At 65.6% G+C, this 13,683-nt stretch overlaps 1 protein-coding gene across 2 annotated transcripts; it reads right to left on the bottom strand.

Annotated features, from left to right (window-relative positions):
- Window positions 1-2,361: 2,361 nt before the first annotated feature.
- TAC3 (tachykinin precursor 3) lies at window positions 2,362-8,692 on the bottom strand. 2 transcript variants are annotated; one of them, XM_074980141.1, is made up of 7 exons: window positions 8,598-8,692; window positions 6,722-6,871; window positions 5,602-5,710; window positions 5,429-5,458; window positions 4,949-5,002; window positions 4,388-4,462; window positions 2,362-2,612 (listed from the first exon to the last, which is right to left on the bottom strand). In XM_074980141.1, the coding sequence occupies exons 2-6, from the start codon at window positions 6,833-6,835 to the stop codon at window positions 4,389-4,391; spliced, it is 381 nt and encodes a 126-aa protein (XP_074836242.1). In that variant the 5' UTR covers window positions 6,836-6,871; window positions 8,598-8,692; the 3' UTR covers window positions 2,362-2,612; window position 4,388. The 2 variants fall into 2 exon arrangements, with proteins under 2 accessions (XP_074836242.1, XP_074836243.1); XM_074980142.1 differs by lacking the exon at window positions 4,388-4,462.
- Between the last annotated feature and the right edge of the window lie 4,991 nt (window positions 8,693-13,683).

The raw sequence follows: 13,683 nt of genomic DNA, 5'->3' as shown, positions 1-13,683 counted from the left end.
CTTTAACTCAGACCCTTGCTACGTGCCAAAAACCAAGGCCCCTAGAGACACAGGACTGAGGCACCATACAACTCTTTGGCTGTGTTTACACTACAAAAATAACTTTGAAGTTAAACTTGGAGGTAGGGCGCTACTCCATTCCTGGGAATGGAGTAAGGACTTCAAATTGGGTTCAAAGTTAACTTTGAAGTAAGGGAAAAATCTGCTGGCTACTTTGAAGTAGCCTCTAACTTTGAAGTTAACTTTCAAGTTAGTTCCTAGTGTAGATGCGCCCTTTCCGCGTTTACGCTACAAACTTCCTTCTAAGTTAACTTTGAAGGAAGCTGCTACTTCAAAGTAGCATGCAGAGTGTCTACACGCAGCTTTCCCTTACTTCGAAATAGGGAGCCCACCTTCAGAGTCCTTACTCCGTTACCGCGAATGCCGTAATCCCCTACTTCCAAGTTTCACTTGGAAGTAGGGTGTGTGTAGACGCTCAGCTTTGAAGTTGTACTTCAAAGTCAGGAACTTCGAAGTTATTTTTGTAGTGTAGACACCTCCCTGCGGGTGACCTCTCACAACACACGTTAGCTGTGGTTGCTTAACAATCTGTCCCCCCTTGCCTTAGCTGTGACTGTCGTGGCATACCCCAGCCGCGTGGTGTGATCGCCCTCCTCGCGCATGGACTGAAGTTGGTCCCATAAAAGAGATCGCCTCTCCCACCTCGGCTCTGGCCCATGCGAGGGAACCCAGCAAGCTGCAGTGGCCGGCGTGCTTGCAGGAAAGGCCAGTGATCTGTAGTTGTGCATTTCCAGAGGTCTGAATTCTTACTCAGCGTCTCAGCCCACACGTGTGGAGCTCTGTTCAGCTTGTCTGGACCGTGGAGTCTTCCAAGGAGGTTCCTGCTCCTACTACTGTCCTACTGTCCCTGACGGCTCCAAGGCCACAGTGAATGGACAACGCCCCCAGAAAGGAAATCCCAGGCCAGAGGAAGGTGGGACTAGCACTGGCCGGAGAAGGGGAGAAGGACAATTCTGTTTCACACCAACTTTCTCACACTTTCAAATCAGGTTGTTCTAAATGGGCCATAACAGTGAGGCACTAGCAAGTCTGCCCTGCCCGGACACTGCCCATCAGAGAGAGAGAGAGAGGGAGAGAGAGAGACGCACTCCAGACAGGGCCCACAACAGATTTTGACAAGGAAACCACAGTTTAAAGGTGACCGTTCTGCCCAGCTCCCCTGGGGAACCAGGTGGGAGTTTTTGGTTAGTATCTCTGAGGCTGATTCCTGGGGGAATTTATAGCATCCCAGGGCTGGAAGGGATCTCAGGAGCCCCCTGCTTCAAGCAGGACCAACCCCAACTAAGTCATCCCAGCCAGGGCCTTGTCAAGCTGGGACTTAAAAACCTCTAGGGATGGAGAATCCACCACCTCTCTAGGGAACACATTCCAGTGCTTCACCACCCACCTGGGGAAGTAGTTTTTCTTAATATCCAACCTATCCCTCTCCCTCTGCAATTTCAGACCATTGCTCCTTGTTCTGCTGTCTGTCACCACTGAGAACAGTTTCTCTCCATCCTCTTCAGAGCCCCACTTCAGGCAGTTGAAGGCTGCTATCAAATCACCCCTCAGCCTTCTCTTCTGCAAACTAAATAACCCCAAATCCCTCAGCCTCTCCTCATAGGCCATGTGCTCCATCCTTTAATCATTTTCCTTGCCCACCGCTGACCCTGCTCCAGCACATCCACATCCTTTTTATCCTGGGGGGCCCAAAACTGGACACAATATTCCAGATGTGGCCTCGCCAGTGCGGAATAGAGGGGAACAGCCTCTTCTCTAGATCTGCTCAAAATGCTCCTCCTAATGCACCCTAGTGTGCCGTTAGCCTGCTTGGCTACGAGGACACACGGCTGTGGACGCAAGAATCACTTGGCTACCACAGTGCAAGGAGCTAGGGGGCGAGGCCCAGTTATTAGTGGCAGGAGACAGGCCAGGCGTGAAGTTCAAGCACAGCTATGTGCCTTGGGCAACGTGAGTTCTATTCCCAGCTCCGCCACCCCCAGACCTTGGACAGGTCACTGGACTTCTGGGTGCTGAGGAGTCGCTGGACAGGATCAGATCTGGTCCCTCTCACCTGGCTCGGGCAGTGGCCAAGGCCAAAGCCTGGGTTTAGGTTTAGGAACCCTGAACCGTATCAGCACCTTGCCCACCCCAGTTGTGTATAGTGAGAAATCAGTGCCAGCCCCCAGACACCCCTTAACTTCCCTTCCCACCCAGTCATTGCTCATTCCCCTGCTCCCACACCCCCAGGGGGCTTCAGCAAACACCACAATCCCAGGAAGGAGCAGGCAAAGAAGGGGGAGACAGGGCCACTGGTAGGGAAAAATCTTGGTGTTATTGGCGAGTCGAGGGGGGGTTTGGGGCTACGCCATGAAGGGGGCTCTGGGTGCGGAGGGCGTTACAGAGGTCAAGCGCTAGCGGCAGGAGGAGGCCCAGGCTGGCACAGGGGAGACAGGCGGAGGTGGGGCAGTCCCCCACACGGCGAAAGGCTGCGGTTTGGTGGCGGGCGAAGGCAGCCGGGCCTCAGCTTCTCAACGAGCTGCGGGCGCTTTGCTTGTCCCCGTCGTGGGCACCTGGAGGAAAGAAGGGGGAAACCCCCCGGACATTGGCTCCTTCCGCCCTGCGCTGGCCCGGCTCAGAAGGCGGCTTGGGAGAGCTGGAAACACCCCGCTAGCAGCGTTCCCACGAAGCTGAGCGCCTGGGCAGCCGCCGGGGAGGGACGCAGGCGCTGCCCGGCTGACCCGCACAGGCGGCGCACGGGGAACAAACTCGGCGTCGGGCTTAAGGAGCAGCGGGGCAGTCGGGGCTTGGCGGGCGCGGCTCTGGTTCCCAGGGGGGCTGCTTGGATTCGCCCTAGTGAGCAGGACATTGCAGCCGGGGCCGGCTCGAAGCCGTCTGCCCGGGATCGGTTCTCAGCCGTGCCCGGAGCCCCTGGAAATCTCCCCCGCGCCGCTCCCGGCTTCATTTCCCAGCGCCACTCCCAAATTCGCCCTTTTCTTCCATTGCCTAAAATTGCACCGCAATTATGCGCGCGGCTTGGGCGAGAGCAAAGCGCCCGCCTGGTCTCATTCCCGGTTCTGCAAATCACCGGCTAAGGGCTTCGTAATAGCCCCATAAGTACCGCGCAATCAGCCGCTGCCGGCAACCAGCTGGTAATGGCCCGTCACCCCGCACGCTCGGAGCCGGGGCTCGGCCAGCTCGGGGCCGGCGCGGGGGAATTAATTGCCGCTGCAATCGAGGACCCGGGCTGCGTGTTGGAGGGCGAATGAGCGAGGCGAAGCGGCGCCCGGGGATAAGGGCTCCGGGGTGAGCGCAGCGAGGCGCGGGGAGACAGGCGCTGGCGTGGTGGGCAGGGACGGGCCGCCTCCCCCGAGCGCTGGCTACCCTTCCCTGCGGGAGCCCAGGTGGCGGGGCGCGCTGCAGGGGAAGTGCCCGGCCCTGCTGGGGAGCGGAGCCCGCGGCTCAGCAAATCCCGGGGCCGGGGGGGTGGTCTCCTCCCATCCACCCGCCCCAGGCAGCGGAGAGACCCGCCCCGCCTGAGCCCCCGTAGTTAGCGCCAGGGCTCCCGCTCGTTTGCCCACCGCGTGCGGAATAAGTTTTATTGAGCCCCGCTAGCCGGGCGGCACCGGACTCCCTCTGGGCGGCGGCCGCGGGGCGCACGGCCCGGCTTGTTCTCACGGGCCACCCTCGTCCCGCTCACCACGTGTCTGGCTTCAGATTCCAGCCCTGGGATCTTAGGCTGCCACCGCCTTCCCCAGAGCCCGCTGCAGCCCGGCTGGGAACCCTTCCAGCAGCAGCCCCTCCGGCCGGGGAAGAGACACGCGCCCTCTCCAGCCGCCCTCTGGGGCTGCCTTCCCACGGCGTTAGGTCTAGCTCCAGGCACTGTTAACAGCACCTCTCCTTTTCCAGCCGGCCCCCGGGGCCAGGCTTCCCCGTAAGCCGAGCGCAGGGCGGAGGGCGGGGGCGGAGTAACATGGGTTCCGCACAAGGGTGGGGTGAATTCGAGGGAGCCCTGCCGGGGCCCTGCATGTCCGCCTCCCGCTGGCGGGTGAGCTGGCCTGAGCCCGGCCTGGCCCTGAGCACCGCTCGCTGGGGCAGATCAAACTCAGCCTGAGCCGCAGCCTGCGTTTCACGTGGCGGTGCGAACCCGCACGTGCCATGGGGCGCGTAAAATTTATTCCACACCTGGCGGGGAAAAGCGGAGCAGCCGCGTTGGGGTCGGTGCCTTGCGGGGCCCGGGGAGAGGGCGGCGGAGCGCCAGGCGCCTGCGAGCAGCCCACGGAGGAGCCGCAGCGGCGTGTCCCGGGGGGGGGACCAGGCGCTCACAGACCCGCCTCGCTGCCCTTACCTCACTCTGCGGCTGGGGAATAGCTGAGGTCCCCGAGGCCGGCGGGGGTGTCCTTGTTCCCCTCCGGGGGCTCGTCTGGGGTGAACCAGCGGGGCAGAGAGGCAGTCAGCGCCCCGTAGGCCGCCTCCGCCCCCCTGCTCTGCCCGCCCCCCATTTCCCAGGCCCCCGGTGCCACCGGAGACGGGGGGGGCGACCAGCGCTCAGAGCCCTGCCGCTGGGGGCCCCCTGCCTGCTCTAGGGGCGCAGCATCTCGGGGGCTGCCAGGCTTCCCCCTGCGGGGTGTGCGGGCGCCTGGCGGAGCGCTCCCTGCCAGATCCCGCCCAGGCGTCACCTCCAGCCCAGCGGGGTCGCAGGGCGCCCGCAGCCCCCCCCAGTCTCCTGCCGGTGCACGCCCACCCAGGCCGCGGTGCAGGCAATAAAACTGATCCCGCCCCTGGCTGGAGAACGCGAGCGGGCGCCCGAGCGCGGCGGTGCGGGACGGGCAGCCTGGGGGTTATTCAAGTTCCCAGCACCTCATTGTAACCCCCGCCCTCCAACCGGCCTGGCGCGGGCCCCACCTACCCGGCTCCAGGGTCCGTTTCCCCATGAGGCCGACAAAGAAGTCTTGCATGTCGCCTGCAGGGGGAAAAGGGGGTCAGCGGAGCAGCCCGGCCGGCCGGGGCGCGGGGAGGGAGGAGATGGTGCCCCGGGCTTCTCACGCCAGCTCCTGCCAGAGCATCTTCTGGGTCCCGCTCCCAGGGTTCACCCGCCTGCTCCCTCCAGCGGCGGCTGGCCCGGGCGCGCAGCAAGGGGGCTGCTGAGTAGACCGGAGCCAAAGTGGCCGCGGGCGGGGACGGGGGGGGGCGGCCCTAGCGGGTCCCTGGCTGCAGAGCGCAGGGGACCGATCCAGGCCCCACACAGCCGGGGTGAGGGTGGCCGTGGCCGGCTTTCTGGGGCGGGACTCGGCTGCGGTGACGGCAGTGTGGATCGGGGAGCGCAGCGGGGCAGGCAGGGAGCCGGGCCGGGCCCCCGCCGGGACGGGGCAGGCGAAACGGGACTTACGTTTCTGGGCGGGGACGAGGGCCCGGGGACCTGGAAAAGAAGGAAATGGAGGGTCAGTGGGGCTGGGGGACGGGTGGATCAACCCCCCCTTTCCCGCGGCCCGCCCCACAGCAGCTCCCCGCTCCAGCCCACCCTGGCCCCCCAGAGTTGCGGGGTCTCCGCCAGGCACTCACGGGCATGGTCCTTGGCTGCCAGCCGCAGCAGCGCCTCGTAGGGGCCCCGCTGCCCGTTGGCCAGTCTCCCCAACAGGGCCAGCGGCAGCTTGGAGAGCTCTGCGCTCGTCTGCGGGAGAGAAAAGAGGCGAGGGGGGGGAGCCCCAAAGGCCACTGTCCCTCCCCCACCCCGCCAGCCCCAGCGCCCCTGCTGGCCCGCGGCCGCTCGCCCAGGGCCGGATGCCCCCGAGGTTGGGGCAGTGCGAGGCTGTCGCCCGCGGTGGGGGGGGGGCGGTGCTGGTCCCGAGCCCCCGCTCCCCAGAGCCCCCGGGGGTGTCCTCGCATCGGCGTCTAACCCCCCCACTCCCCCGCGAACGCGGGTCCCAGCGCGGGCAGAGGTTCTGCTCGCGGTGCCGGGCCGGTGCTGCGGGCGGCCTGGGGCGCGGGGGGAGCAGCTGCTTCAGTCCCTCCTGGTCCCCACCTAGGGCACTCCCGCCCCGCAGCCCCCGCCCGCCCGGCCCCGGGTTTGCACGCCCGGAGGCGAGCGGATCACGTAGCTGGTGTGTCAGCCAAAGCCCCGGCGCTGGGAGCGCCGCTCCCCCCATGGGCCAGGGAAAGGCCCCCTCAGGCGCCGGCCTTGGGCACCCCGCAAAGGCTGCTGCAGCCTCTGACCGTCAGACATCCCCGCCGGCTCCTCGGAAGAGCAAACTCCTGTCTCCCGCGCGCGCCTGCGGCCGCGGAGTGAAACCTCCCCGTGCAAGGAACCCCCCGGGCCCGTCCCCGCTCAGCGCAGAGGAAGGGAAAGGCGGGTCGTTAACGCACCTCGTCCCGCAGGATCTCCCGTCCTCCGCAGAGCCGCCCGGGGCCGAGGCATGGCCTGAAGTGCAGCGTGAGAGCTACCGCGCGTGGCTTGCCCGGGGGTGCGCATCCAGGCGGGCCTTGGCGCACAGAACGGGATTTATTCCGCCCGTGGATGAGAAGATGCGGCCGGAACTTTGCCCTGCGCCCAGTTGTCTCCCCGCTTCGGCCACGGGCTCGTAGCGCCCGGGCGGGAGGTGAATCGGTGGAACCTCCCCCCCGGGGGCGGGCCCATGGGCTCCCCTCTGTGCCCCCCAGCCAGCCCTGCCCGCTCCCCTCCTACCTGCGTCTGCATCCCCCCAGCGGTGGCTCGCTCCTCCTTCCCTTCACCGCAGCTGTGACACAGCTCCGCGGCGGCCAGGGACAGGAGCGCCGTCAGCACCAGGGGGCTCTTCATCGTCTCTTCCCGAGGCGGGGTGCGGGGGTGGCTGACCTAAGGGGCCGGAGAGACGGGGGAGAAAGGCTGGGCCGGGGCAGGGGGTTCACGCTGCCTCTGCGCAGACGCGTCCAGCTCCTTGCACTAGTGAAAGGCGAGGAGGAAATTCCAGCCCAAATAACGGCTGGATTTGTCCTCAGCCTGAGCGCTGCACCCGCTGCCCCGCTCTGTCCCTGGCCTGAGGGGTGTCCCGGAGCGAGGCACCGGCCCCCTGCCGAGCCTCAGTTTCCCCATCAGCAGATTGGGGATAACGCCGCCTCGGCGAGGTGCTTGGAGATCCCCAGGTGCCCAAAGTCGGAGCCAAGGGTCACCAGACGGGGCAGGCGCTGGGCACGGTCGCTTGTGCAAAGTGCAAACGGGCGTGAAAGTTACATAACCCGGCTCTCCAAGGCAAAGCCGCTTATGGGGCGAGGGGGGAAGAAATGCGGGGGGAAGCAGCAAACGGAGCGCGCGGGGTGAAACTGGGACTGGTACACGGTGGGGGTCTCACTGGGGTGGGGGTCTCACCGGTGCACGGTGGGACGGGGCTGGCACCAGACCAAGTGCCCAAGTCCTCCAGGCTGCTCCCCACCCAGGCAGGGATCTCAGCTAACAACCCCCCCCGCCCAAGCAGCTCTCATTACCTAGCCCCGGGTGGCCTCTGCCCCCACCGGCCAGGGCAGGGCTGGCGCTTCTTTACGGGCATTACGGGCAGGCCTGGGTTGGACTCGGGGCGGGTGACAAGCCGAGCAGCAGGACACCCCGGGAACTGGGAGGATAAGGCCGAGGTCCCAGGAGAGGCCAGCGATTGTCCGGGCTAATGAGCTCTCTGGAGCCAATTAACCCCCCGTGCGCCCCGGCCCCTCCAGCTCTTCTGCCTAAGCGAGGCTGGTCCCGGGAGCGCAGGCGCCAAGGCCCCCAGCCGAAGCCGAGGCGGGAAGTTTCGCCCCTGGAAATCTCCCTACCCCCTATGAGGCGCGTGTGCCCCAGACACCTGGCCGCTTGCCTTGGGGAGCGTGTGCTGGGAGGTACAGCACCGAGCAGCCCCTGGCGCTCACACCTGTACCTGGGCACAAGAAGGCTCCCCCAGGCGATCACCCCCTCCGCACCGGGCACACACGCTCAGTCACACTCGCGGCTCCACTGGCGCGCGTGCGTGTCTGTCAACGCGTGTGCCGACACGCTCCCTTGCACACGCGAAAGCACACATTCGCACCCGCGTGCGCTCAGGTAAACCCGCCTCCACTCACGCAGGCCAATAAACATTCACACGTGCAAATACAAACACACCGACTTGCACGCGCACGCAAACCGACAGTCACACATGCAGGCAAACATCCACAGGCGCTCGTGCAAACACGACACACTCACGTGCTTGCAAACGCGCATTCACACAGGCACGGGCAACATATTCACAGGTGCTCGTGCAAACACGCAAACACACCCACGCGTGCTTGCAAACGCACACTCAGGTGCTCGTGCAAACACAGACGCTCTCACAGGTGCTCGTGCAAACACAGACGCTCACTCACGCGCGCAGGCAGACCCGCGCTGTCTCCCTCTTGGCAGCAGCTGAGGGTTGGTTCTCAGACCGCCCCCCACCCCAGCCCCCTCCCTGGCCCGCCCCTCTGGCCTCTGCCGCTCACACCAGCCCCAGCAGCTTTGCCAACTTTCTCCCTCTCCCCCGAGCTCCCAACCCGGCCGGAAAGCAGCGTGATCCCGCGGCCCTGGCACGGCAGCTTACCTGCCCAGATTCCCAGCCGACGGCCGGGGTGGTTCCTCCGTGCAGCGCTCAGGCACAGCCGAGGGCAGGGGAGCTGCCGAGCTGAACAGCCCTGCGCTGCCGGCTCGGCTGGGTTTAATAAGGGGCTGAGGCTGGCGGGCGGGGGGGAGGGGAGTTGAGCGCCACCAATGGGGGGAGCCAGTGGGGGAGGGGTTTACAGTCAGCGCCCCCATTGCCCCACCCCCACCTTGCACACCCTGTCATCTGCCCACGCACGTTGCACGCGCGCCGCTCACACCCCAGCGCCGCCACCAGGCTGGTGCGCACGCCCGCGCCCTTGGCCCTGGGCTGATCCCCGGGGACCTCCGCGCTTCTCCGCGCCGCAGCGTCCCGCCTACGCTGAGCGCAGGGGCAGCCGCTCGGGAGAGGGGCAGGTGCTGCCCAGCCGTTGGCAGGACGCCCCCAGGCGGCGGCCTGTGTGTCCCCGGGTGGTGCGCATCCCTCGCCGCACAGAGCAAAATTTATTCTACACAGGGCCGGGGAAAAATCCGAGGGACCCTGACTCAGCAGGGCTCCCCCGTAGCCACCTCCCTCCCCCGTCAGCTGGTCACTGGCGGAGACACGAGGGGAGCCGAGGAACCGGAGAGGCTCTGGGGGTCTCGGCAGCAGCTGGGCCCTTCCTGGCTGGGGTGGGGGAGAAAAGACAAAGCGCAGCGGGCGAAGCGGCGGAGACTCGGTCGGTTCAAAAGCCACAGAGGCGGGAGGGCAAAGGGGGACCCCTCACCTCCAGCCCCGGCCAGGGCCCAGCGGAGCCCGACTTCCACCCCCCCGCAGCCCTCGTCGGCTCCGGGCACCGCCGGGCACAGAGCAGGCAGCGTCCCTGCTCCGCAGCCCGGACTGACTCCCGCTCCCGTGCGCAGCTCGGCGCTGGTCTCCGCCCCGGCAACCCTGGCGTGCGCCCCTGCGGCATCTTCCCTCGAGCCAGGCCGCGGGTCGCACCCCCGGAGCTCGCCCCGAGGGGCCCGGCTCCCAGCTGCTGGGCGCCTCGCTGGGTTCTTGAGCTCCCCGGCGGGGCCGGAGGACGAGGAGCGCGTCCCCCTGGCCGCAGAGGTTCAGCCCTGGGCCAAGCGATCCCGCTCAGCCCTGCGCTGGAGGCGCCCGTGGGAGCGCAGCCCCGGGCCGGTTCCAAGCAGGAGAGTTTCTCGCCGCCCCTGGCTGCACTCGGGGGGTGGCTGCAGCGGCAGCGAGCAAGACCAAGGCTGCGGCCTCCCCCACCCCGGTGTTCAGGCTGGCCGGGGGTCGCCCAGAAGGCGCCTGCCTTGAACCCAAGAGCCTCCTCCCCAGCACGGGGGGTTGGGGGGTGAAACTCGTGGGCCAGCTCCGGGAAGAACCGCACCGCAACTAACCGCCCAGCGTCTCGCCGGGGTCTAGCGGCCTGGCCGGGGTGGCCGCCTGGCCTCTTCCCAGCGACCACGCCCGCCCATTGGACCGCGTGGGAAGCAGCTCATGCCAAGCCCAGCCTGGGATTTCCCCTCCCATTGTCCACGCTGCCCCCCCAGGGGCTCCTGTCTCCCTTCTCCTTTCTGCGGGCCCCGCCCTGCCTGCACACCCAGATTTCCAGAGCCGCACACAGCCCCGTCTTCCTACGGGAGGGGAACTAAACGGGACATCTGCCACAGCTAACTCAGCTACTGCGTAAAACCCAGCGGCAGGAATGTAGCACTTTAAATATTGAGTCTGGTCCGGTCTGGCTCTAGTCTGAAGAAGTGGGTCTGTCCCACGAAAGCTCACCTAATAAACCATTTTGCTAGTCTTTAAAGTGCTACTTGACTGCTTTTTGTTTTGATTTCCCACCCAGGCTGCCATCTGCAAGTCCAGAGGACCAAAAAGGGGGAAAAAAAAAACCGTGATAACAAAAGATTGGAAAAGAAGAATATTGGCGTTCCAAAGGAGAGGCTATAGAAAGATTCTGAGAATAGGATGGATGCGGAAGGTGACCAGTGAGGAATTCTATCGGAAGATACAGCCGAAAGAGAACCTGAGGCACAAGGTTATGAAACGGAACCTGCAACTATTTGGACGCATTTGCAGAATGGAGGAGGAAGGAGAAATCAAGACCCTGGCGCTGGGCATAGTGGATGGCTCGGCTAGGAGAGGCAGACCCCACGGAGAATCGGTAGATGATGTAGTAGGTCGGTGCGGGCTAGTCGAGAGAAACGAAGCCGCACTGCACTGGACAGGGAGAGATGGAAGGAAATAGCGAGGGGGCACCAGCCGCCGAGGGGCGCTGGGCGCTGAGCCCCGGGTTATTGGCGATGATGAATCAAAACTGCCCAGTCACATAGGCCAGAAGGGAGCTGGTGGGGGGGGAGGTTAATTGTCCCGCCCGAGACAATCAGCAGCACAAAGGACGGGCAGCCGCCTTGGCGATGCCCGAGGTAGCTGGTGGCTCTGCCGCGCCACGAGGCAGCGCGTGGAGTTGGAGGAGCCGCTCTCGCTCGCAAATCTCCCGCTCTAACCTGCGGCTGAACCTCCCGCGCCGCAGGGCGCAGACTGGCGGCTCCTCCCCAGGCTGGCCAGGGGACGGGATCGCTCTGGGGACGCGGGGCGGGCCCAGCAAAGCCCCGCGCGGAATCAGCCCCTTCGCTGAAGCGCTACATTGCTGCTGCTTGGGCTTGCGGCAGCTCCCACTCACCGGCCCACCTGCCGCCCTTCGGCTGCGGGCTCGCCGGGCTGTTCTCTGCCGGGCCCCGGGCCCCAGGAGCCGCGCAGCGCAGCGCAGCGCCCCGCGTGCAGCCGAGCACAGCGCAAAGCAACCGGAGGCCTTTGTCTTCTGTTCCTGCCTTCCCAGGGGAGACAACGGCAGCGCCCAGCCCTTGTCACCCAGCAACCGCCATTGCCCTTAGCAGCGCCGCGCGCCTCGGAGCCCCGCGCTCGGTTGCTCGGAAGAGCCGCAGTTGCGCTCCCGGGAGAGGCGCGGGGGGCGCAGAGGGACTTCAGAGGGGGTGGGAGGGAGCGGGGCCCTTTGGCCGCCCAGGGCGGTGCAACCCCGTAACCCGGGCCGGAGCCAAGGTGCCCAGGCGAGTGGGGAGGGCGGGGGCCAGGGCTCCCGCGGCTTGGCCGGAGCCCCGGCGCCGGCAGATCGGGCGAGTCCCCGCTGAGCAGGGGAGAAACGAGAAGTCCGGGGGCACCTCGGAGACTCGCCGCATCTTAAGGGACCCGCCGCCGCTGAGACTCCAACAACGCGGGGAGTCCCCGAGGTGCTCCAGGACTTCTCGTTTGGGCGGCTCCAGGCTCCGCCTCGGACACCAGCAGCCGCAGCCGCAGGGCTCCGGGTGCGGCCTGGCTGGAGGTGCCAGCCTGAAGCTCGACCTGGCCTGGTCTCCCTGCTGCCGCGGCCCCGGGGCCCACCCGGACGCTTTGCAGCCCCGCCGAGTCCCGGCCTCCACCGGCGAGGGACGGGTGGTCGCTTGAGCAGGGTCCCCGCTACAGCCGCTCACTAGGCCCCGGGGAGCTCGCACCGCGGAGCGCCGCAGTCCCGTCAGTGTAGACCTCCGGGTAAGCACAATGTCGACAGAGGGGCAGGGGGAGGGGAGCGGTGGGGTGGGGGGATTTTAAGCCGCGTTTTCAATGGCGGGTGCCCCTCCCTCCCCCACTGTTTCTCACAACCCCTCTCCGGGCTCCTGGCCTTGATCCAGAGACGTGGCCCTGCCCCAGGACCGCTCACCCCTGAACAAATGATTTTATCAGCCTTTAACGTGCCACCGGACGGCGCTTCGGTTTGGTGAGGGTACAGACTCAGGCAGCCCCCGCTGTGAGTGAGCTCCGGCTGCTAGACAGAGAATAACCCCCCCCTAGGAACTTGGTCTTATAAGATACAGGCTGAGCCTCTCTACTCTGGGTCTCTCTCCTCCCGCAACATCCCTAATCCGGCAGCTGCCTGACCACTTCCCACCGGGGTGGCCAAGTTTCCCACGGGCCCATCAAGTTTCTTTCCAGCCGCCAGTCCTGGCTGTCAGCCTTCTGGGCTGGGTCTTACCCCCAGAGGTCTCCTAAGAGCCCAGGAAGCCGTCGGGATTTAGGCACAGCTGCTAGACAAGGCTGATGTCCCCTCCTGCAGCAAATTCTCTCCCCCAGCACTGCGCAGGTGCCAGAGGAGAGAGTTTCAACCTGTACTACTCTGGGGTCTTTGTGATGTGCTTTTCGGGCCCTGCACTGCCGCCAGCCCAGCTGTGATTGGTGTAGAGGCCTGTTGCGGCAACCTCTGGCGATTGCAGGGCAGGCGCAAAGATCCCCCAGCAAAATCACGCCGGAGCTGGGATCCAAACGCTCCTAGGAGCACCCAGGGCCAGCACCCTTCTCAGCAGCTGAACCGGGGCAGTTTTGTCCCCAGCTGGGGGCTGGAAGGGGGCGCTGGCGGGCCAGGGGCCCACCAGCCCCTGGGCCTGCTCCTTCTGGAAGATACAGACTAACATGGCTCCCTCTCTGCTACTTGTCGGCCTGCTTGTCCCTCCCACCCCCATCACGCTGCTTCCTGCAGGCCCTGGCGTCTGCCTGGCTTCCCTGGGGGTCAGGCCTGCAGGTCCTCAACTCCAGCTAGCATCAGGCCAAGGGGACTCTTGCGCCTTGCCAGTGCTGGGCGCGCAGCCGGGGCAGCATCTGCAGCAGCAGGGATGTTAATTAAAGAGCAGCTGGCCCAGAGGAGGCCTCGTTAATTAAGGCCAGCGTTTCCCTGCTCCCCACGCGCCTAACGGCTGTGGGTTTGTGCCAGGGCTCCCGGCCCAACGGGAAGCGCAGCGGGTTGTTTACGGCTTTCATTTGCTCTGGCGCATCTCACGCAGCCTGGCACGGCCACGCCGGCGGGCTGGGGTGTGAATGATGCACGTAGGAGCCGGGGGCACAGCCAGGCGGCCCTGAGAGCTGCCCCTGGGCAATGTGCCCTCTAAGCTGAGCACTTGGGCGGCCATGCAGGAGCCATTTGGGTGTCCCTCAGCTGGTTAGAGGAGCGCCTGTGGTTCCATGGGTGGTGCACATCCGCACATGCCTGGGTGCACAGAACAAAATTTATTCTGCCCACAGATGGAAAAAATGAGCTGGAACCCTGCCC

This window comes from Carettochelys insculpta, chromosome 29 (assembly GCF_033958435.1).
Source record: "Carettochelys insculpta isolate YL-2023 chromosome 29, ASM3395843v1, whole genome shotgun sequence".
Lineage (NCBI taxonomy): Eukaryota > Metazoa > Chordata > Testudines > Carettochelyidae > Carettochelys > Carettochelys insculpta.
The sequence above is the reverse complement of the archived record's forward strand: the minus strand, read 5'-3'. Positions and strand labels throughout refer to the sequence as shown.

Bases quoted from the DNA above. Each gene is read 5' to 3' on its own strand.
- TAC3 (XM_074980141.1), bottom strand. From the start codon at position 6,835: ATGAAGAGCCCCCTGGTGCTGACGGCGCTCCTGTCCCTGGCCGCCGCG. The intron at 5,711-6,721 runs GTAGGAGGGGAG...TCTCTCCCGCAG, and splicing joins CTGGGGGGATGCAGACGCAG to ACGAGCGCAGAGCTCTCCAA. The intron at 5,003-5,428 runs GTAAGTCCCGTT...TTCCCCCTGCAG, and splicing joins CCTCGTCCCCGCCCAGAAAC to GCGACATGCAAGACTTCTTT.